The sequence below is a fragment of the Emys orbicularis genome, chromosome 1 (genome assembly GCF_028017835.1).
Source record: "Emys orbicularis isolate rEmyOrb1 chromosome 1, rEmyOrb1.hap1, whole genome shotgun sequence".
NCBI classification, from domain to species: domain Eukaryota; kingdom Metazoa; phylum Chordata; order Testudines; family Emydidae; genus Emys; species Emys orbicularis.
The window spans coordinates 95,769,392-95,793,218 of record NC_088683.1 but is presented as its reverse complement, the minus strand read 5'-3'; the positions used below and the strand labels follow the sequence as shown (position 1 = coordinate 95,793,218).

At 46.5% G+C, this 23,827-nt stretch overlaps 1 protein-coding gene across 2 annotated transcripts in view; it reads left to right on the top strand.

Moving 5' to 3' along the window:
- ACO2 (aconitase 2) overlaps positions 1 to 23,545 on the top strand; it is a 32,337-nt gene extending 8,792 nt beyond the window's left edge. Inside the window, exons 2-18 of one of the 2 annotated variants that reach the window (XM_065399252.1) lie at positions 1,322 to 1,464; positions 3,016 to 3,274; positions 5,477 to 5,569; positions 8,362 to 8,520; positions 8,985 to 9,135; positions 10,465 to 10,569; positions 11,190 to 11,281; positions 11,925 to 12,030; positions 13,152 to 13,309; positions 14,495 to 14,568; positions 15,400 to 15,511; positions 16,163 to 16,285; positions 16,616 to 16,771; positions 18,367 to 18,558; positions 20,019 to 20,151; positions 21,956 to 22,077; positions 23,063 to 23,545. In XM_065399252.1, the coding sequence (XP_065255324.1) occupies positions 1,322 to 1,464; positions 3,016 to 3,274; positions 5,477 to 5,569; positions 8,362 to 8,520; positions 8,985 to 9,135; positions 10,465 to 10,569; positions 11,190 to 11,281; positions 11,925 to 12,030; positions 13,152 to 13,309; positions 14,495 to 14,568; positions 15,400 to 15,511; positions 16,163 to 16,285; positions 16,616 to 16,771; positions 18,367 to 18,558; positions 20,019 to 20,151; positions 21,956 to 22,077; positions 23,063 to 23,200 (2,316 nt within the window). In that variant the 3' untranslated portion in view covers positions 23,201 to 23,545. Of the gene's footprint in view, positions 1 to 1,321; positions 1,465 to 3,015; positions 3,275 to 5,476; positions 5,570 to 8,361; positions 8,521 to 8,984; positions 9,136 to 10,464; positions 10,570 to 11,189; positions 11,282 to 11,924; positions 12,031 to 13,151; positions 13,310 to 14,494; positions 14,569 to 15,399; positions 15,512 to 16,162; positions 16,286 to 16,615; positions 16,772 to 18,366; positions 18,559 to 19,866; positions 19,905 to 20,018; positions 20,152 to 21,955; positions 22,078 to 23,062 lie in introns of those variants that run through there. The other variant, XM_065399259.1, reaches the window with a different exon arrangement.
- The last annotated feature ends 282 nt before the right edge of the window (positions 23,546 to 23,827 follow it).

The following is a 23,827-nucleotide window of genomic DNA, read 5'->3' as shown; positions in this document are numbered from 1 at the left end:
GCTGGAGCTGATGCATTTTAATGAATAGCTCTGTGACTTGCACCTTTTGAAGTTGTGTTCTCATTTGTACCTTTTATGTTGTTTCCTAGCTGGCATGTGCTTTAACGATCTGAGACACTTATTTTTTGTATTACAGTAGTTCCTAGAAGCTTTGATTGGGATCCCCTCCCCCACATGGCAAAACTAATAGTACAGATTTTTTTTTATAAAAGGACAAATGTATCTTGTTGGTAGTGCTGCTATTACAAAACTGACTATACAACCGAATTAAATGTCAATCCCAATCTTCCTAGATTCTCGAACTTTTTTCATACATCTGCTATTGAGAGGGCAATATAAATAAGATTCAGAGCATCCAAATATTGTCATGATCTTGCCTCGTTAGCTCACAATTCTTTAGTCAATATTTCAGAGGCTGGTGTCAAGATTATTTTGTGAAGAAAACACCAGAGAAGAAAAAAACGAGGTGGTGGGGTGGGGTTTGGAGTTCCCTGCCCCTCACCAAAAAAGTCTACTAATGAATGAATAATTAAGGATAAAGAGGAATGCCAGGAGTAAGATTAAATGCTTAGATATTACAACAATGAGAGTTTATTACAGCTTCAGCCATTGCTTTTGTCTCCTCTTTACGTGACACCAGTGCTGGTGAAAGTTGCCAGATTTCTAGTTCTGACAACAGGTGCCTAAGAAGTTTGGATACCCAATTCCCATTAATTGTAATGTAAATTGGATATCTATATACCTTATGCATCTTTGAAAAGCTCAGCCAATGGCCATCTAATCATGAGTAAGGTTAAGATTTTGTATGGCTATTTTTAGTAAAAGTCAGGGACCGGTCACAGGCAATAAACAAAAATTCACGGAAGCCTGCGACCGGTCCCTGACTTTTACTAAAATAACTGTGACAAAATGGGTCTGAGGGTGGGATGAGAGCCTGAACCCTGCTGTGGGGGTGGGCGGCACACTTGAACATGCTAGGGCTTTATTTTCTAAAACTATCTCCTAGAACTGGAAGGGACCCTGAAAGGTCATTGAGGCCAGCCCCCGCCTTCACTAGCAGGACCAAGTACTGATTTTGCCCCAGATTCCTAAGTGGCCCCCTCAAGGATTGAACTCACAACCCTGGGTTTAGCAGGCCAGTGCTCAAACCACTGAGCTATCCCTCTCCCTGTTTAATCAGTTTTTGTTGCTCATCTCTTAGAATTAGTGTCCTAGAAATCAGAGCTGGAAAACACACGTTATTACCTTTTTTTGTGGGAGATCACTTTGCTACCGATGTTTGATAGATAACCAATATAATCTTTGTCTCTTCCTCTTCCAGCAAGTCCTGAGTAAAGGGGTACGGCGGTACCATGTAGCTCCCGTCCTGTGCCAGAGGGCCAAGGTGGCCATGAGCCACTTTGAGCCTAATGAATACATAAATTATGAAATGCTTGAGAAAAACATCAATATCGTCCGTAAAAGGTAAGGGTGAGAGGTGATTTGGAGAACCCACCACCACAATGAGGGAAGGAGAGGAAAAGACTTCAAGGGGCTATGGTAGCACAAGGAGAATCTCGTGGGGAAAGAGTAGCTTTAAGTGGCTGTGCTGTAACATTGAAAAATGAAAATTCTATGTGCTGGTGGCTCCTATGTGGTAAAGAAGAAGTGGGGGGGCTAGGGGGAGTATTTTTTTTTTTTATATATGCAAACAATTGGGCCACTGCAGTGGAGGAAATGCTGAAGGAGTAGAAGTATTAGCATTGGATTTAATACCAGCTGTTGGAGATTATCATATTGATTTTTTTGCTTAATGTCAGGTGTCAGATGGGAATCATGGTGTATCATGCCCTAGTCTGTTTGTACTCATGGGAAACAATATGTGATTAGTACAAGTAAGACACTTTAAAAGTATCCCTGTCTCTTCTTTGCACTTTGTTTCCATAGTGAAATTATCATTTTGTATTCACATGTCCAGTTACCTACAGTAAAAGGTGGCCTAGGAATACCTTGCGTACGTAATTGTGAACTTAGTTTGCTGACACAGAGATTAGTGTGATCTCAAGGTCACCAGTTTTACTCCAGACTCACCTTGGCCGTGGTTAAAAGTCATTCCCTTGTGATGGCCATTCTGTATGCTTTGTGAATGAGTTGGCTATCTCAGTTCAGTCCATTGTAGCCAAGTAGCTTCATCACAGAAAACATCACCATTGGAATTAACCGGGGTTTCTGTTGAGATTGTCTGTGAAGAAACCAATGACTGAAAAGGTCCTGAAGTCCCCACTTGTTTCCTAGAGCTGATGGATCCTCACTCACTATGGGGCCTGGCACATGTAGATTTGATGGTGTGTGTGTGTGTGTGTGTACGTACACACACACACACACACACACACCTCTACCCCGATATAACGCTGTCCTCGGGAGCCAAAAAATCTTACCGCGTTATAGGTGAAACCGCGTTATATCGAACTTGCTTTGATCCGCCGGCGCGCGCACCCCACCCCCCCGAGCGCTGCTTTACCGCGTTATATCCGAATTCGTGTTCTATCGGGCCGCGTTATATCGGGGTAGAGGTGTTTATACATTTTTTAAAGTTTCCTGCAACTGTACCATTGTGGACTATGATCTCATAAGCTAAGCAGAGTTGGTTGACTGTTGCTTGTACTGCACCCAAATGTATGCATTTGGAAACTTCTGGGGGAAAATGTGGATGCTTCAGGAAGGGGTGCTGATGGCTCTTGAAAGAGTGCTCATCCTTCTGAGTCAGTACTGAACCAGGGCCTCTGCACTGTTTCATGTTTGGGTACTTTTAACCAGCTGTCAGAAGTAACTGCACTTCAGTGTTGTGGGAGGAGTGAGTGGTCCCTCTGTATATAGTGTAAAATGTGCCTTGGGAGTCTGGTTCTTCTGGCTGATGTGTGGGGAAATGTAAAGGCGTATCCTTGTTCATTTAAGATGCACGTTTAAATGGGGCAAAAGGGTTGGAAAAACATGAGCTGACGTTGTCAAAATTCCTCCCTGTTGTCTTCCCCGCAGGCTAGACCGTCCCCTGACCCTGTCTGAAAAGATTGTATATGGGCACCTGGATGACCCTGTGAAACAAGATATCGAGCGTGGCAAAACCTATCTGCGCCTGCGGCCGGACCGCGTAGCCATGCAGGATGCCACTGCTCAGATGGCAATGCTGCAGTTCATCAGCAGTGGCCTGCCCAGGGTGGCGGTGCCCTCCACAATCCACTGTGATCACCTCATTGAAGCCCAGTTAGGGGCTGAGAAGGATCTTCGGAGAGCTAAGGTCATTATTGCACCAAGACCCAGTTCTGTCCTATGTTTGGAACATGTGGTCCCCTCTAGAGAACAGATTTTCAGGAGAACAATCACAGGAACAGAAATCGCGCCAGATTATGTACTGTACAGCACCATATATGTACCTGGTGCAGTACAAAACCAAAGTTGTGACAGGTCCAAGCCCCAGGGAGCTTACAATCTGAACTAGACAAATCCGTCACAAACCGTTTAAAGGGTGAGGCATGATGTTGAGAAAAGACAGTCTTAGTCGATCTGCTTTGGAAACCAAAGCAAAAGGTGTATTCTGGGCGTAGGGGAAGAGGGAGGCCATTTTAAAGGGGTGAAACATGGAAATAGCTGGATCTAGAGCACTAGAATTTTTCTTCCAGCAGTGATCAAAACCTGGTGTGTCACAACCTCCAGAATATGCCTGGCCACATATACAGCAGTCTATCGTGGGGTGGGGGAGAAGCATTGTCCTGATCTCTGCAAGTTATCAACTAAGGGTTGCTCTCCCTTGTCGCTTTCTGGGGTGGAAATCCTGCAGGACTTTTCCTTTCCTCCCCTACAACCTCATGAGTGATAGAAACATACAATAGAAGATGGGAAGACTGAGGTCTACTGATGCCTTTCCCTCACCCTGAGAATGTAGGATAGATTGTGGGATAAGCTCCACTAGTTTTAATGGACCATTCTGATTGCAGTGCTTGAGAGTAGCTGGCCCTTCTCATATGTCCTGGAGGGCAGGAAGAACTTTTTCCTTGATAACAAAACTGGTGAATTAGTTTTAGCCTGTACACACGGGATGAGCTGTAGCTTAATCATCTAGTTTAATTTATAGCCCAAGATACTGGCCCAAGTAAGTGCAACCATATTTTCCCCCTTCCCCCGGAAATCATAGTAAGGTGGATTATGCCACTCATGAAACTGAGGTCAGGAGCAAATTTCCCCTCATTAAGAGTATTTGTCCCACGCTTTGTGCCTCAGGAAGCTTGAGAGTTATGCAAGAGGTTCAGAATCTGGAGCCTTCTTACTAGACTGTTTGTTCCCTTTCTTCCCTTCACCCCTTGCCCTCCTGCTGCTCTTGCTCTGGGCACCGAACATGTGCTCTGTAGTGTGATTGTATTCTTTATAGCAGTTCTGCTGTAGCTCTGGGCACCTCCTCCCTCCCCATCCGCTCTGGGATTAGAGCAAGTAAAGGTCCTGCCTGCCTCTGACTGGATTTCACTCTTGCTGTTGCCAGTTGGCATGGAATGAATGCTGGCAGGGCAGAGAGAGGCTTGGATCTGCTCCTGGCACATCAGCATGCTTCGTTTGGGAAGAGAGCTGCACAAACAGAGTGAAGTGACCTGACTCCCAGTGCAAACAAAGCTCAAAGAGCTGTCGCCGCCTCATGGGAAACTTCAGTAAATGTTCTGTGCGGAGACAATTACTCTATTATCGCCACATAGTCCCCCCTTTCTCCTTATTCTGAAGTGTTTGCATGAGAACAGAGTCTCTAAGTCATCGTCCATTCCTGTTCCTTACCGTATCTACTCTCCAACTGCTCTGCCAAGAACATCTCAGGACATCCTACAGTCTTCTGCTTGCGACAATAAGTGATTGCCCTGGAAGGCTTCATAGTTATGATCCTACAGATGATTGTGATGTCACAGCAAGAGGCAGCATTGTATAGCTGGTAGAACCGGAGACTTGGGCTCTCTTTCCCACTCTACCACTAACTTCGTCTGGCCTTGGGCTAGTCACTTAGCTTCTCTGACTCCATTGCCCTATCTGTAAAACGGGGCTAACATGCTTATCAAAGCACTAAATAGAGCAAAGAAACTAGGAAGGAAGCAAAAGAGAAAAGTCCATGAAATGGAAGCAGGATGGTTTATAAATAGTGTGGGTTTTGTTTTATAACTTCAAACAGTAATTCTAACTCAGCCTTGAGATGCTTTAGTGGTGTTGCAAATTGCTGAGTTCAGTGCTGGGATCACTGTGAAATTCTATGGCCTGTTGTGCTGGAGGTCAGACTAGATGATGGCTGTGGTCCCTTCTAGCCTTAAAATGATTTCCTGGAAGTCAGTGATGCTGAACTTCATTCTCCCCTCCACTGCCTATAAAATGTCCAGGAAGCCATGCGGCTGGGGGGTGGCTGAACTCTGGCTCTGTGGGGAGAAAACTGAATGTAATGTCTTACTAATGCTTTCTTTAACTGTATGAATAGGACATTAACCAGGAGGTGTACAACTTCCTAGCAACAGCAGGTGCCAAGTATGGAGTAGGGTTCTGGAAACCTGGATCGGGAATCATTCACCAGGTAAAGAGTGCGTGACTGCAGTATTTGAATGGCAAATGGCTCACCACCTTATGGTGGGGAGAGAACACGAGTGCAATTACTAAAAGAATCCCTCCTTCTAGGGAAAGGCATGTCCCCTCCTTCCATGTTTAATCTAGACTGGCTGTGTTTGTCCTGCAAGATGACCTCTTTGCACCTCTGGCTTAGACCACTAAATTTCTCCAAGGTTATGCTGGTCAAACTGTAATCTGATGCTTGATGGCCTATTGTTGACACTAAGGGTACATCTATACTTACCTCTGGGTCCGGTGGTAAGCAATCGATCTTCTGGGATCGATTTATCGCGTCTTGTCTAGACGCGATAAATCGATCCCGGAAGTGCTCGCCGTCGACGCCTGTACTCCTGTTCCGCGAGAGGAGTACGCGGAGTCAATGGGGGAGCCTGCCTGCCGCGTGTGGACCCGCGGTAAGTTCGAACTAAGATAGTTCGACTTCAGCTACGTGAATAACGTAGCTGAAGTTGCGTATCTTAGTTCGAAGTGGGGGCTTAGTGTGGACCAGCCCTAACTGTAGTGGGAAGGGGCAGAGTTTCACACCTTCATTGGAATGGTTAATTGGCTATCTTAGCTTGATTTGGCAGGGGCACTAAAGTGATGCTGTGAAGTAGCTTAGGCCCAATGTAAATTGCCTTTATGGGGAGGGGAAAGTATATTTTTAAAATCTAAAGAGAGATGTATTTATGATCTTAGCTTTAATAAAAACAGGGGTTGGGATGGGGGGAGAAGATACCCATACACAGTAGCACTGTCTTATTGCCTGAGAACAGCAAAGCAACAACCAGTCTAGAGCAGAGGTGGGCAAACTATGGCCTGCGGGACCGTCCTGCCCGGCCCCTGAGCTCCCATCCAGGGAGGCAGCCCCTCCCCTGCTGTTCTCTCTTCTCTCGTCACCCCCCTATCCCCCCGCAGCAATGTGGCCATGCAAGCAGAGCAGCTGGTTCTGGCCGGGCGGCGGGGCTGCAAGCTCCTGCTGCTCTGAGTGGCATGGTAAGGGCGGGGGTGGATAAGGGTTGGGGGTCCTGTCGGGGGTGGGGGGGTGGATAGGGGGCGGGGCAGTCGGGACAGAGAGCAGGGGGGTTGAATAGGGGGTGGGGTCCCGGGAAGGAGCGGTCAGGGGACAAGGAGCAGGGGGGGTTGAATGGGTTGGAGGTTCTGAGGGGGGGCGGGAAGTGGGAGGGGGCAGGGGCCAGGCTGTTTGGGGAGGCACAGCCTTCCCTACCCGGCCCTCCATACAGTTTTGCAACCCCGATGTGGTCCTCAGGCCAAAAGGTTTGCCCACTGCTGGTCTAGAGTCACTATGCAGACTTTGTGAAATGCAAAAAGTACCCTCCACTGAGGGTGAAAGTAACGTTTTTTAAACAGAAAACCGTTTCTAGAATCTCATGTTCCATTAGCACCATAACAGAATACAATCAACTTAAAAAATCACATTTCTCAGTCTTTTTAACCTATTTTATAAATAATACTTACGATGGGTGTAATTAGGAGACTGGAGGGAAAAGCCCATGTTGCTTTTAGTTTGTCTGTTTTGTGTATTTGACCCTGTTTATTTTGTGAATGTCCCACACAAACAGGGAAAAGATGGGGGAGGAAGGTGCAATTGTAAAACTAAGAAGTTGACTGGAGGGTCTGGGGACAAGTGCACTTAAGATGTGCCTTAAAGGTCTCTTCGTTTTTGGAACTCCTCTTTTAGCTGATATGTTACCTTCAGCCCATAATGGGCCAGCCTAGAAGGGAAAGGGGAGTGTCACCTGAACCTGCGCAGGAAACTGTGGGAACAACTCACTTCTGCCACTGCTCTGGGACCATATGGTAACTCTTCCCATGTGGCCATCTGTCTATGGTAGTGTTTTCTACTACCATCACTAGTATCTGATCACTTTGTGTGTAATAGCAGTAGTGGCCTTCACAGAGTTTCTGGCATTTTACCCTCTTTGGGGTAAAAGCATCGCTTGGAGTAGGGTTTGTCTTTGGTTGGGGTTTTTGGGCATAAGGGAATGTCCGTACTGAGTGCTGTTCTTTCTGTTTTTTTTGTTTTTTGTTTTTTCCTTAGTAGCATTGGGCAGGAGCTCTGGCTTATTCATCAGCTGATAAAGCTCAAGGGTTTCTTGGGTGGGATCAAGGCGAGTCTGCCCCTCTCACCCCAGTGCCAAAGGCATTGAAAGTATAACCTGGGAGGAAAAGGGGTAGTTCAGGTGCTGTTACTGTTTTTATTCTAACCCTGACCTGTTTGCCACCCTAACCCCAATGACTGAGGTGCACTTAGGGCAGCCTTCTTTGGACCTGATGGAGAGGGCTTGGAGAGGAGGCCTGATGAATGAGGGTCTTAGGTTAATGCATGAACCTTTGTTTTCTGTTGTTGGGGTCACCTGAGTGGGTTAGCTGGGTTTTTATGAAACAGATTCTGCCTCTGACACCTGTCTGTGTGGAGCCTTCTGACTTCATGCGGATCCCATACAACCCTGTACCAGGTTGTATTATCACTGGCTTCATATCCTCTTCTCTGACTGGACTGGTTGAGATTCATTCCTGGCATCTGGTGAAGGGCTACTTGTGGCTGACTGGACAAATCTGCTTTGGTGGGAGATGCAGTTGGAATGGCAATGAGCTTGCAACCTGAAATAAGCTAGAGACTGTCTTGGGATCACGACCTACAAATTAAATCACTGATCTGATCCAGGGCTCCTTCTGCTCCTGGCTCTCCTCTTCACTAAGTTTCATCTTGTTTTGTTTCTCCACTTACGTTTGTTGCAGATCATCCTGGAGAACTACGCGTACCCTGGGGTTTTGCTCATCGGTACGGATTCCCACACCCCCAATGGAGGTGGCCTGGGTGGAATCTGCATAGGAGTGGGTGGAGCCGATGCAGTAGATGTCATGGCAGGCATCCCCTGGGAGCTCAAATGCCCAAAGGTGAGATGGTGGGGGGAAGGGTTAATTCCAAATGGGCCAGGGGCTGAAATAATGAGAAGTTAAAGGGGATCTTGAATTTCCCAGATAGATGAGGCACTTTGAGCCACTATAGCCTCGGGAAAGTAGACTGGTCTAGAAGCAACTAAACCATGCTTCACTGGCAACTCTGAGTCTCCGCTCCCTGCATTGTTCATTTTTGTGTGTGCGCCTCAAAGGATGCATCAGCAGGAACTTCCCATTAATTAGCCATGCAAAAGGATTCAGGCCTCCTGGCAATAGAGGCTTCCTGGAGCATTGGTTTGATACTTCAGGATTTCCTTCCTTGCCCCACATCCTGATTCTGGGCACTGATGCCACTTGGAAGTGAGGAGGAATGGGATCCATGTCGATGCTCATTGGCTTAGCCAGCAGAAGATAAAATCTCCATATTTTAGCAAGCTTTCTCTTTTGTTGGTGCTTTTTAGGTTATTGGCATCAAACTGACTGGCGAGCTGTCAGGCTGGAGCTCTCCTAAAGATGTGATCCTGAAAGTGGCTGGCATCCTCACTGTGAAAGGTGGCACAGGTGCCATCATTGAGTATCATGGGCCTGGTGTGGACTCCATCTCCTGCACTGGTGAGGCAACACCATCTCATTTATTGGGGACATAGATTGCTACTGGAGGCTGCGGTCTCTGGACAGTAATGGGCAGACTGATGCTGTTTGCTGTTCTGATGATCATGGGGATTGACTGCTGGTGGACTGAGGGTGGGAAAGGAATGTGATGGGAGTTCTTTGAAAGAACCCAACCCCTGAAACTGGCCTGGTAGTTCATGTGCTGCTTTGGTGTCCCGGAGACACTGACTCTAGTTTTGATTGCTTGCTCTGCAGGCTGACAGAGCAAGGGAACGCTGCACAAGCACAGCGCTCCCGCCAGGGTAGGAGAGATCACTCCACTGTGACTCCTGCAATTCAGGAGCATAGAATGGCTGGCTGCGACAGGGGAGTCTTGTTAAATGGCCAGTCGGCAGGACGCAGGGGCCTCACCTATGTTTGGAGGAGGGAGAGAGAGGATTTCTTCATGGTTCTGACAGGATACAGGTGGTAGTTGACCTTCCTGTGCTTGGGTTTGGACACCTGATCAGGCCTGTGTAACTAGAGGGAAGAAAGGGAAGCCAGTGATTGGTAGTGAGTGTTAGTATATGCACTGGTGCTGCAGAAAGGCCACTACAAGAGCGGGTGAAGATAACTGGAGTGGGGAAGAGATGAAAGGTGATTGGTCAGCGGTCTTTGCTTCTAGAGCCCTAGACAGAGGCTTTGGGCCTGCCTGTGGGGATGTGAAAAGTGGCACTTGCTTAATGAAACTTTTACCTAGATTTAAAATGCTCCTAAAACTTCACCACTGTGCTCTTGAAATTCATGGCAGATCCCAGTGGCATAAGAACATACTGGCTTTCCATGCTCAGTCAGTGAAAGAATAACTCCATTTAAATCCACCTTTGTCATTTTTCAGTTGACAAGATCAACATACTACTGGCTCTTCTGGCTAGAGAAATGCTGTATAGCTGGGGAGGAGTTTGAACCCTGCCCCTAGTATTGTGCAGGTAGTAAAGAGACTGCTGCAAAATATGCCTGGTGGCTTCAGCAGATACAGCCATATTAAGCCATTATTGCCTGTCAGCTGTGTTTTACCTTCTAGAACGCCCCAGCCCTGATCTCCACACTTAAAGCTCTATACAGTCATGTGCATTCAAAAGGTCAGAAATATCTGACATTAAAAAGATGGAATATTGGATCAGATGGACCTTCGACTGAGCTGATGTGGACTTGTTTTCCTGTGCCCACCTCCCCCATTTTGTCCTGGCCTTGCTGTCTCCAAACAAAAGCAAATCTATGGTGAAGAGCTGAATGCCTTTAAATCCTCTGTCACTTAGTTTGTGGGTGTTTCCTCTGGCCCGTCTCTAGGAATGGCAACTATCTGTAACATGGGGGCGGAGATTGGTGCCACCACCTCCCTTTTCCCATATAACCACCGGATGAAGAAATACTTGAGCAAGACTGGACGAGCTGGTAAGAGGCTTCGGGAAGGCTGGTGGCAGGGTGCCCATCTCCTCTAGCTTTGGGTGCTCTACCGTGTTGCACAGGGGTGGTGCCTATGGCAGTCAGCACCGTAGAGGTGGCACACTTGCTCGCCCTTGGGCGATGTGGGGATCTCTTGTGCTCCTCACCAGCGCCCCCAGAAAAACCGAATTCAGGAGAGGCTTCATGGGCTCTACAGAGGGCTCTTGGTCAGACAGAAGAGTGTTAGAAGCTTTTGCCCCCCATTAGATTACCCTGTTGACTCTTGATGTCAGACTCTTCTGGAACCTGTTATTTCACATGCTACTCACTATGGGGTTGGATGGAAATGCAGCTAACTGGTACAGTAAGAGGGTGCTTTATGGGCATGCCGTCCCAGGATGCCAGGTGTATGAGGAGAGGTCAAGGGTGTGTGCAATGTAAAAGGCCAGATCAAATCTGTTCACTGAGTGGTGGTCACCTGGGTTACATGGTGCGAGAGGGGAGATCAGCAGGCAAGGTACCTGGTTAATGGTGGGATTGGGAATAGCCTGAGGGCAGTGTCCCTTAGGACAAATGGTGTACAGCCTCTCCTGACCTCTGCATTTTCCAGCTTTCTTTTCTTATTTCAGAAATTGCTGCTTTGGCAGATGAATTCCAGGCACACTTGGTGCCTGATGCTGGCTGCGAATATGACCAGCTGGTTGAAATTAACCTCAGCGAGGTGAGGCTTGTTTCACTACCTCGTTCTTCTTGAACATTTAGACGTGAGTTTGTCCTGGATGAATAAGGAGCAAGAGTCTAACATGGGATACTTCATAGCCCTACGGAATCGTAGGCACTTCATAGCTGACATAAAAAGACACAGTGCCTGCCCAGAAGAGCTTGATCTCTACACTTAGATATGACACAACAAACAAGGGTGACAGACAGTTGGGGAGGCGGATGAAGCAAGGATGAGGCTTGACAGCAAAATGCTCATGTGATGACTCAATTCAAGCAAGTGTCCGTCTTGGTGATGCTATAAATAAATAAATTCCAAAGCCTGTCTCCTGACTGAATCTCCAGAGCTGTCTGCCTAGTAAATTCAGTTCCTTGTGCCCTCAGGTATTTCCTTCACCAGAATTTAGGAGAGATCTCTTCAATTTGTTGACCTCTTCCTGTTACTGAGGTGCTCATAATGGAGAGCTCCATTTTAAAAGGACTCTCCAGGTCAAGAGTAAATCAATTATTTTTATAATTATTTTGATTATTGGGTAAAACAGGCATTTTATTTTGTTGAGTTGGGGGGGGGGAGGGGTGCGTGCTAAACATTACCTTTCTGGCCTTTGTGTAATCCCTCAGCTACTTGTCATTGTTTCTTAAAGCTGAAACCCCATATCAATGGGCCTTTCACGCCAGACCTGGCGCATCCTGTGGCAGATGTTGGCACTGTGGCAGAAAAGGAGGGCTGGCCAGTGGATATTAGAGTTGGTGAGTAGGCGGTTTCCTGGCCTGCATTTTTCCTTGCGAACTGACTGCTCTTGCCTCAAGAGGAAGTGGCTTGCCATCTCCGTTCAGTCTGGGCCTGCTTGACTCTCTCAACCACCTCCTGTCTTTCCTTTAAACTTGCCCTTCCACAGCCTGGTCTCCTTTGAGCCCCAAGAGTTGGTCATTGCCCCAACTCAGCATGCCCATTCTAACACCTGCTGGCTGTAAAGCAGAGCTGGAGTCTTGTACTCTCATTTTCAACATAGTAACACACTGGCTGTTTCCTCTGTCACTCAGACTGTGGCCTTCAAAAGATTACACTTCAGTCTGGAGAAGTGTTACAGTGATCTGGGGTGTTATCTGTAACTGAGAGATTGGGAAAATTTCCCCTAATTTGTTTACTTTGTGCATTTGACAGCACTCTGGTGTACAGTCTGTTTCCTGTGTTCATGTGATTCTCTCACATAGCAACAGGAGAGAGACAAACACAATTCAAGAGAATCAAGGAAGACCCAAGGAGAAAATGCCGTATAGTGAGACTTAAAGATCTCAATCTGTTCAGTTTATTAAAAAAACTTGACAGGTGACTTGATTAGTGTATCATTTCCTTCACAAGGAGAAAATCCTGGGTACGAAAGGGCTCTCTAATCTAGTGGGGAAAGGCACAACAAAGCCTATGGCTGGGAGCTAAAGCCACACATCTTAAAACTAGAAATAAGATGCAGTGAGGGTGATTAACCTTTGGAACCAACTCCCAAGGGAAGTGACGGATTATCTCGTCTTGAAGCCATCAAGAGATGAAGTTATGCTTTAGTCAGATGAGTTATTGGGCTCAATAATGGGGTAACTGGGTAAAATTCTGTGGCCTGTGGTAGACAGGCAATCAGGTCCTTCCTAGCTTTAAACTTTAAAATTCATAAAGTGTTATAAAACCAAAGAAATTGGCTGGGAGATTTGGGGTAGGTGCAGTACCTGAAACCACTCCTAGCTCTTTTGTTTTTGTATGTTGGGGCTTTAGATTGGTGTCCCTGTGTTTTCTGCACTGATGGGTAGGTCTGGAGGAAAGGAACCTATAATTGGTAGTGAAATAACTGCTTCCTGTTTATCCATCAAAAATCACACAGGTCTGATTGGCAGTTGCACCAATTCAAGCTATGAGGATATGGGGCGCGCCGCTGCAGTGGCAAAGCAGGCACTAGCACATGGGCTGAAATGCAAGTCTCAGTTCACTGTCACACCTGGCTCGGAGCAGATCCGAGCCACCATTGAAAGAGATGGCTATGTGAGTATGTGCGCCCGCACCCCTTCGGCACTTAACTGTCAGAGGAATGAGTCTTTTGAACTATTTTCCGGGAATGGTTTTTTCCAAAGAATTTGAGGGTCTGGAGGCAGGTGCTGGAGAGTTTAAAGTCTCTTCTTGCTGATCTCTAGAAGCCCTCTTGCTGTGATCTCCCCACTGGTGGGCTGGCTGCCTTTCCTGCTCCCAACTACATGTAGGGGTTAGCTTTAGGGCGTGGGCCAGCTGCCACTACCTGACTATCTCAGCATGGTGCTCCTGTGCTCAAAACAGCAGGGCTGGAACTGTGAAATTGAAGCAGCCAGCAGGGATTGGAGCTGCCCGAGTAGAGACGGCAACGTTGCAGACACACAACCACTTCCCACTGCCAGAGTCCCAGCATAAAAGCTCCCCAAGACGGCTTAGTAAGGCTGACTGAAAACTTTCCATCAAAACCAATTGTGATGGGGTGGGGGGAGAAACTGATTAGGCATGGGGGGGGGGGGACAACCCATGTTCTGACCAGTTCCACGGCTTAATAAAATCCAAGGCTGTCCCATCCAAACTGGGACTAGTGAACCTGCCACATCAGCCTTCATTTTTGAATGTGTACACCTGTGTGTAAACTCCCCACTCCACATACCTGATGCCTCTCCCAACACTTCAGTCTTCACACTGCCCATTGCAATCTCTTGATGGGTATCCCAAGCCTCTGCATAACAACTCTGCCCACAACCGCTGGCTTTTGAACTGGTCCCTTGTTTCCCACTCCCAGTGTCTGTAAAATGCTTTGCTCCCAGGTATCCTATATCTGGAAACTAGGGAGTGTACCAACAGTTAAGGGGTGGCTTCTGGTCAAGGGAACTTAGTACTTAGTGCAAGGTATGGACTGGCAGGCAAAACCTTCTAAAACCAGTACAGGATGGGCAGCAGCAGTACAAGTGCCCACCTCTCCTTCCCCAGTACTAATTTACAGCCTTTCCTGGATTAAACTCTCTCTCTTTCAAAATGACTCAAATGAAGTACACAGGAATTGAAAGGGGAAGCTAATACATGGCTTCAGGCTGAGGTGCCCTAGTTAGTGACGTCTCTCCTGCCAGAAACATGGCAACTGCACGCTGAAAGGCTGGAATGCAGACTACTGGGTTGCTTTTTCTGCTGAGTAACTTTGTTCTTCCTTCCCTCCCCCAGGCTGGAATCCTGCGGGATGTTGGAGGGGTGGTTCTTGCCAATGCCTGTGGGCCATGCATTGGGCAGTGGGACAGGTAAGGGGGAATGAACACGAGGAAATCCCTTCTACAGCTTTATTTCGTATCTCACTTTTCATACAAACTGGTATCCTGAAACGCCCAATAAGACTGACTGGCATAGCAGAAGCTCTCAATATTAAGAATACCAAGTGAATAAACTGGCGCATTTTGGCCACAGATGATCAATAATAGGAGAGAAAGGAAGAGTTACAGGCAAGAGAACGTCTCAGCTGAGATTTAACATGAGGTGGGGGGGATACTAGGAATTGCAGTGGGGAAGACTCTTGAGAAGAGTGGCCATATTTTAGGAAGGGGCAGAGGAGGTGAATAAAGAGAAAAGGTATGTGTGAGAGGATGGAGTTAAGGCTCTGCTGGGTTTTTGGTTTTTAAAACCAAAGGGTGACATTTGACCTGGATCCTGTGTTTGTATAGGTGGGGAGAGCCAGTGGCACAGGGGTTTGGAGAGTCTTGTGTTCACATCTTCATTCCGAAGGGTTGGAGTAGCGTTGCGGCCCATTCTGGATACTGTGTGCTGCTAGACTTATCATTTGAGTAGCACAGAGATGTGGAGAGCTCAACCTCCCGTAAAATATCAAATATCATTGCTCAGCAGTGGCTCATTCAGTGTTGCACACTATAACCTATACTCCTGGGAGGGAATGTTAGGTCAGAGCACTGACCTGATGGCTCTCAAAGTACTGTGTGATCTCTTCCACCTGGAAGATGCCACAAAAGCCAGACCTAGGGGATCTTTAACATCTTGCTGATTCTAGAAGAATCTCTAGAAGCAACATACCATCTGGTGGCGTTAGCGAAGCACATTTGTTCCTCTGCATTTCTTTGTAGGAAAGACACCAAGAAAGGAGAGAAGAACACAATTGTTACATCCTATAACAGAAACTTCACAGGCCGCAATGATGCTAACCCAGAGACGCATGCATTTGTGACCTCTCCAGAGGTACAGTACACAGGCTGGCAGGAGGGAGCTGGACCAGTGGAATGACTGTGGGAATTCAGTTCCTGGGACTACATTGTCTTTAGAGAAGGTCCTGCTTTCTGGGTGGGGTTGGGAAGAGAAATTGGCAGCCCTGATATGGACTGGACTTAACTATGTTCCAAATGCTCTGGGATGTGAGAAGAGGCCCCTGAAGGCCATTGTAAACTTTTGGCTTTGATTCTCTCAGTATAAGATGCTCACTGAGAAATCAATAGTCTGGTTGCCCAAAGAGCTATCAAGATGAATTCTTGGACCATCTACAATCCCCAAACAGATTCTAAATCTTGCTGTAATTCAGGGGTGGTAACTTCCTACTCTGCCTCATAACTACATTGTTCAATTAAACATGTTTATGTAGTCCTTTAGTTTTGGGGCTACTGAAGAGATTGGCATTAATTTGTCTTGGCCTGATTTCATTTCACTGTGATACCCAAGACAAATACATTTGAGTTCCCATCTCCCTGCAGGCAGCGTCCCTATTGCTAGTCTTGGAAGCACCATGACTTCTGGGTCTGAGACTTTAATGTATGGCAGAGTTGGGGGTAGGACTTTAAAATCAGAGAGATGAAGTGAGCAAAATGTACTTTTAAGACCGATTGTATACTTTCTCAGATTGTCACAGCCCTGGCTATTGCTGGAACCCTGAAATTTAACCCTGAGACGGACTCCCTGACTGGAGCCGATGGAAAGAAGTTTAAACTAGAAGCACCTGATGCAGATGAGCTGCCCACACTGGTAACATTTGTCTTGTAGACTGACTTTCCGCCAAGTGGGGATGAAGGGGGAGGCATGTAACATCAGTGGAAATGTATATTACTGCTTGATTAAATGTAGTTTGGGGGGAGGACCACCCTGCTGTGGGAGTAGAGGGTGGCACAGAGGAAGAAAACTGGGTGTTGTTCATGGAAGACCTCTCATATACAAACAACCACTTGATTCCCATTGTTGAAACGCAAGTTCTGGCCTTATGTGAATACAAGAACTTTGCTTGTTTTTGTTTCAAATGCTGTTGTGAGTGTGGTTGAAGAGAATGGTAGTGAACTCTCGATCTTTCTTCCCTGACAGGAGTTTGATCCAGGCCAGGACACCTATCAGCATCCCCCCAAAGATAGAAGTGGGCAGCATGTAGATGTAAGCCCCACCAGCCAGCGCCTGCAGTTACTTGAGCCCTTTGATAAGTGGGATGGCAAGGATCTGGAAGACATGCTGATCCTCATCAAGGTCAGGAATGGGGGGTAGATTGGAGCTCAGATCTGAAAGGACTCCAGGTAGTTCTAGAACAGATCCATAAAGCAACTGTGGGATTTGGGTGACCTGACTTGGTAGAGAAACTGTGCAAGGTTCTAATGACCCTCTCAGATTAGCAGTTTTGACAAGTGTATAAAGCAGATGTTCACTCCATCACAGAAAGGGTGGGTGAGTGATTTGTTTTCTTTGTGCTGATTTCGCTTCTCACTCTTCTCTCTCCCTCCCTCCCCCTATTAGTTTTGCAAGGTTACTTTAGAGGAAGTCGTACAGCCCCATAATACATTTAGCTGCATAACCATGGGGTGGAGATGTCGTCTTGACTGCCAGCTGCTCAATTCATATCCTGAAGCATAAGGCTATGTCATTTATTAGCCTACCTCAGCTAGTGCCACTTTTATTTACTATTCAGAGAAGTGTCTGATCCTCTTCTGAATCTCTCCTCTGTTTGCACCAGTAATATCCTGCCGCAGAAAGCTAACGAGGGCACTTCTGTAGCGCGTTCCATCTTTCCTGTCGTTCCTTTCTGGGAGAAGTTTTTATGCCTCAGGCACTTCCTCCCCTCCCCACCACAAACAGTGTTTTGTTTCTTTTTTTTTTGTATTTCTGCTTTTCTTGTCCTGCATGTCATGGATAGAAGTCCCTTCACAAAGCTAAACGTTGCTCCTATATTTTAATCGGGTGTGACAGATGGAGCTTTTCATGATTGCTCTAAAGGAAGAGTGAACACTCCCAATTAGCAAGGGGAGTTCTGAAAATGCAGTCCTTTACGATCTGTGCACTCCTCCTGGAGCATGTTCCCAATTCCCATTGGTGCAGGAAGTGAACGTTGGGTTCCTTGGCAGCCAGTGTTGTGGTGTAAAATGCTACCACCAGGTTGTGCTGTTCTTGTTTCATCCCAGAGCTTTTTGATGCTAGCCCTTAAAATCTGAATCATGAAGGGTTCCTTTGACTAACACTCTGGGAGTCTGAGACCAGCAGCAATATTAACAATCTATCTTGGAGCTGTGAGCTTCATCCTTACAAGCCAAGAAGGGTTGGACCATTTCAGTACTTGGATTGGAGACCTTCATAGAAAAAACAGGTGCTGTGGAAAGTGGGGTTGGTGACTCAACAGGTGGGCACTATTCCTTCTAATTCCTTACTGAACCAGTGCCCCACTATGAAGTTAAGGGGCGCTGTGCTGCCTTTTGGATGAAATATAACACCGAGAACTTGATTGCTTTTGGTTCCTAATGAACCCACTGCTGTGTGAAGTGTGAAAAAGTGGTTGGGTCAGGTGTCATGGCTCAATTCCAATTTGGAATTCTGCCTTCCTAAAATTCTTCCAGCAGTTTCAAATAGAGATGTTCTTCCCTTACCCTCCATTGCAGATGCAGAATGATTGCTGCATTTTGTCCCAGAGATGGCTGTGATTCCATATCAGGTGTGATGTCCTCACATACATGGCTTCTAAAGGGCTTTAGGATCCTTCAGAATGAAAAGTGCTCCAGAAATGCAAAGTCAGTCCTTACAGCATCCTTCCCTGAGCGAGGAAAGACTTTCATCTAGTTTCTTTTGCTGCACTCCAGGTGAAAGGGAAATGTACTACCGACCACATCTCTGCAGCCGGTCCATGGCTCAAATTCCGTGGCCATCTGGACAATATCTCCAACAACCTGCTGATTGGAGCCATCAATATTGAGAATGGCAAGGCCAACTCAGTGCGGAATGCATTAAACCAGGAGTTTGGGCCAGTCCCAGACACAGCCCGCTACTACAAGGTGAGAGTTCCTACCTTACCCTCTGACGTTAGAGGTGGATGTATCTGGATGTGTTATGGTGAGAGGTACTGGTGACTGCTTAGATCTCAAATGTAGCTAATATACCTGTCACTTTAAATTGATCACAAGCCCCACACCTAAGCCAAAAGGAGGTTGTGAACTGACCTAGGAGTTTTTGGACTGAGTGGGTGGAGGGGGTTTGCTGAGTAGTGAAGGCAGTCAGGGCAGAAACAGGCAGCAGGAAAGAGCAGCTGAAAGCACGGTCTCTGGCCCTGGAAGAAACCTAGGGAGAAGCTTTTGTGTAAGGGGTGGGGTGCAAGCTGAACAAGTGGCATTGGTGTGGTGAGCAAAAGGTGTTCCCTGCAGCTTGATTCCCTCTGCATTCAGAGAGACAGGATGCTATAAATAAAGAATGTACAAAACTGCATCCAAGAAATCCCAGACTATCACCAGTTTCTGCTCCTAACTGGAACATCTCCAGCTCCCAAACTTTGACTAGCTGTTTGGTTTGAAAAGCTACAGAGAGGGTGCTATGCTTCATGCTATTCTGCAGTAGAGGTCACACCATACCTCACCACTGAATTGGCTCTTTACTAGTCCTCTCAGTTTTTGGGCTGTTTCCAGGGGTCCACTCTAGTTAGATTGTGTGGGGTAACTACCATTTTCCTCTCCCTCCCTGGAGGAGAGAATACCTAGTGACCCAGAACTCTCAAACTGAAGGGAGACACTGGAAATGCTGCTCAAGTCCCTGCTGCCCTTATGAGCACAGTTGTGTCTTCAAGCCATGGTGGAATCTCTTCACTGGAGTTTGTTCCATCTGTATGATCAATCTGATTGATATTATTTAGAAAATTATCAAACATTTTGCCCCCTCCATTCTTTGAAAACTCCTTGCTGAACTTGAGGATGATGGAAACTGTTAGAGAAAATGCCCTTACCACCCTATTCCCCACAGCTCGACAAGTGCCCATGGGTTAACTTCCCATCTGCCAGAAGAATCACGGCTCTCGGGAGCAGTTCCAGGAACGTGCCATGTCTACCTTATGTTGCCTCTGCCGGCAGGGTGGCTGCCACAGGACAGACAATGGCACTGGGGGACTATTCAGGAAGAGTTGTGGTTGAAACTCCACCCTGGAGGCTAAGCAATATCTAGGGTCTCCAAAATCCATTGTCCAGTTAGTCCTCCATGGCCAAGGATGACAATACCTAGCTCTCTATATAGCTCTTAATAGGATGGGCGACAGATAAATGTGGGAGTTAAAGGAGCCTTCTAGAGGACACTCCTCAGCAGATTTTTTTAATCCATAGAGCACTAAGGAATGGAAGATGAGTGTGACCATGCACAGGTAACCTTTATTTTGGCATATCTTAACTTCTGAGTGCTTGGCTTTGCAACCTTAATGCTCGCAACATAATTTCTGTGTGTAATATAAAATTATTTGCATTGCTTTTGGTCACAGAAAAATGGCATCAAATGGGTGGTTGTTGGGGATGAAAACTATGGTGAGGGATCGAGTCGGGAACATGCAGCATTGGAACCACGTCACCTGGGAGGCAGAGCCATCATCACAAAGAGCTTTGCCAGGATTCATGGTGAGTACCACCACCAGCACCTGGATACTGTGTGGTGTATAAGAGGTTTCCTTATGGCTTGGAAGACCCTATTTCCTTGACGTGTTCAGTACTGGGGGCATGAAGAGAACAGGATTTGCTGGAGCAAATCCATTGTCCATCTAGTCTGGTGTCCTGCCTGCCATTGTCTTACTATACGGTGTTTCTTTCAATCTGTTTAGCTTACCAAAACAAGGACTGAAGTGATTTGATAAGTCTGTAAGTACCTTCATGAGGGAAAAAAATCACATACTAAAAGACTAATCTAGCAGAGAAAGGCTTAAGAATCAATGGCTAGAAGCTGATCAAACTAAGAAAGGCATAACTTTTAACGGTGAGGATGATTAATCACTGGAACAAACTACCAAGGGAAGTGGTGGATTCTTCATCTCTTGATGTCTTCAAGAGTGGATGCATTTTTGGCAGTTGTGCTTTGACTAAATACAAGTCATGGGGCTCAATACTGGGGTAACTAGGTGAAATTCTGTGGCCTGTGCTATATAGGTCAGACTAGATGAGTTCATGGTCCCTTCTGACCTTAATCTATGAATCCACACCCACACTTACACCTCCCTAGGGAAGCTCCATTGAAGTCCACTCCCAACAGGGATAAAGATGACCCAAAAAGCTTACAAACATCCATCTTATTATAAAGTCTCTAAGTTATTGCATTCCCATCAGTTTCTTGCCTGGAAAGCCATTAGAAGTACTCTTCTTAGATGTGGTATATAAGAAACACATGCCACATGCTTCACTGCTTGGCAGACTCCAAGCAACAAAGGGGTGCAGGGGGTGAGGTGGGATAGCAGATAGTGACTTCTAGATCTTTTGCAATTGGCTGTTTGAGGAGAGTTACTAAACCAATGGTGGCAGATATAATGCAATCATTCAGAAAGTTGTGTACTACTGAAACTCCACCTGTGTCTGTTGTTTCTATCTGTTTTTTGAAAATGTACCTTAAACGGTCTCAGCTTTTTCAGTAGGATCTGCAATGGAACAGAGTTGGGTGTGTCTCTGGATGCTTCCCTCCCCAACTTCTTCACAGTGTGTGCTGGATCTTAGATCTGTGACCGTACTCTTAAAGACCAGATAAAATGTTACCACACTGCCCCTAGAAAAGCCAAGCATAGTTTGGGGCAAACTTATAGAAGGATCAATGTCCTGTTTAATCAGGATACACCAAGGCCTCCAAATCTGAACCATGCATTTCTTGGTCAAGCAACTTTGTTGTGGTGGAAACATCTGCGAAATCTCATTACTCACAAGATCTGGAAGTCCCTATATACTTAGTATCAATATTTATTTGTACTCTTGTAGCACCTAGGGGCTCCAGCTGCATTGTGCAAGGCACTGTAGAAACACATGACAGCTGCTGATTGTGATATTCAAGTATCAAACAGTATGGTGGATGTTCTTATACCTCTGTGATTCTGAGCTTATCCATCACGTTCCCTGCAAACTTCCCTTCCACCTAACAATGCTCCTCCTTGTCCACTTGCCAACACTCTTGGGTGAAAGGGGGAAATGAGGACGATACCTTCCTGATGCTTGTCAGCAGACTACTCCTGTCCTTCATTTCATTGCTCAGAAGAGAGAAGTGAGAGCTGCTGGATAAAATGAGCACTGGCTATGGAGCTACCATTGCCTGAGGGGCAGCCATTGCATTGTCAGTATATTATGCTGCAATACCTAAAATGTGGGATGTTATTTATCCCCCATGCCAGGCTCACTAAACTGTCCTATACCCTTTGTGGTGGGTGGTGAACCCTTGCGGTCTTATTTACAGAAACCAACCTCAAGAAGCAAGGCCTGCTGCCTCTAACTTTTGCTGACCCAGCTGACTACAACAAGATTCATCCTGTGGACAAGCTGAGTATTGTGGGTCTGGCAGACTTTGCACCTGGAAAGGTAACTGGTTGGATTTCCTATTGCAGCAATGAGTTGCATTTTGCTTCCACTGGGCAAACTCCCAGGGATCAGAGAGATTTCTAGGGGGAGGGAGGGTTATGACTAACTCTGCTCCTCGAGCAGCAGTTCTCAAACTGTGGGTCAGGACTCCAAAGTGGGTCACAACCCCATTTTAATGGGGTCACCAGGGCTGACTTAGACTTGCTGGGGCCCAGGGCCAAAGCCCGAGCTCCATCGCCAGGGGCTGAAGCAGAAGCCCAAGGGCTTGAGCCCTGAGTGACAGGGCTCAGCTTACAGGTTCCCTGCCTGGGACTGAAGCCCTGGGGCCAAAGGGGCTTGGGTGGGCTCAGGCTTCAGTCCCCCATCTTGGGGTTGGGTAGTAACTGTTGTTGTCAGAAGGGGATCATGGTGCAATGAAGTCTGAGAACCCCTGCCTTAGAGGGAGTGGTGGAAGCCAGGCCTAGTGTTCTGAATGGAGTAATTACAAATATAGGAATTGCCAACCAGATCTGAAGGGTCCATATAGTCTAGTCTGGTATTCTGGACCTACTGGTGGTCCAGAGAGTTGACTCTCACTCATGGTGCTGGCCTCAATTCCTGCTGCCTCTCTCCATTGAGGATGAGGTAAAAATAAATTACTTCAGTTATTGCTATTCAGTGGCAGCTACAGCAGTCTGTTACAGGGGAGTGTTATGGGATTGCAAATGGGAGAATTGAGCTACCTGATTGCAGATGGAAGAGGCAGTGTCTATAGGGCACTTGAGTTAAAGAACCCCTGGATTAGAAATTGTTAAACTGAAGGGGTCACTCACTCCTCTATCAGGGGCTCAGTGTTCTCCTTTAAGTGATTCCTTTTAACCCTTTCAACAGGGTAGGGTCATAGACTTTCTAGTAAAGACTTTCCTGCATTCTCTTATAAATGTTGCTCCATGAAAGGAGAAAATGTAAACTCCAATCTTTTGCTTCCCTCCTCTCCCCTCTATAGCCCCTGAAATGCATCATCAAGCATCCCAATGGGAGTCAGGAAACAATCGTGCTGAACCACACCTTCAATGAGACGCAGATAGAATGGTTCCAGGCGGGCAGTGCCCTGAACAGAATGAAGGAGATGCAGCAACACTGAAACAGCTGCACATATACCCAGTGGACTTGGCTCTGACATCTTAATAAAAGTGCAATTCCATGGCTGTTGAACATAAATGTCTGATCAAATGTAACCATAGCTTCTTTTTTGTAACTATTAGTTCACTGACACTGAACAGGGAGTGCAGCTCACCTTGCTGCGTCTTGGTTTCCAAATTCCCCAGCTCTTTGGTTCAGATTTCACTTGTATTTATTTTTGAAGATAACTGCTCAGTTGGCTTTTTCTGCCCAATCATTTCATGGATGGCTGAAGAAATTTAAAGTAGGACTTTTTGGTTCTTGTGAAAATATAAAATCCAAAATAAAGATTGTGATGGACATCTCTAGTTTGAACTGTTGTATTGATATTTCTGATCACCAACCACTCTCTGCATTCAAGAGGTTGAAGGTGGGGCTATGTGACTCCAAAAAAGCTGTCAACTTGCCTTCACACCATCCTCTACTCTCAAGGGCATCTGCACTCCAATTGTCAGTGCACAGCCTTGGTCTCCTTTTGCACTTGTGCATGTCAGTTTATGCCCTAAAAGCCCACTTCCATCTGTGACTGGCCAAATGATAGGATGGAGAATAAGCAGAGAGCTGCACACTGTGATCCATCTGTGTGACC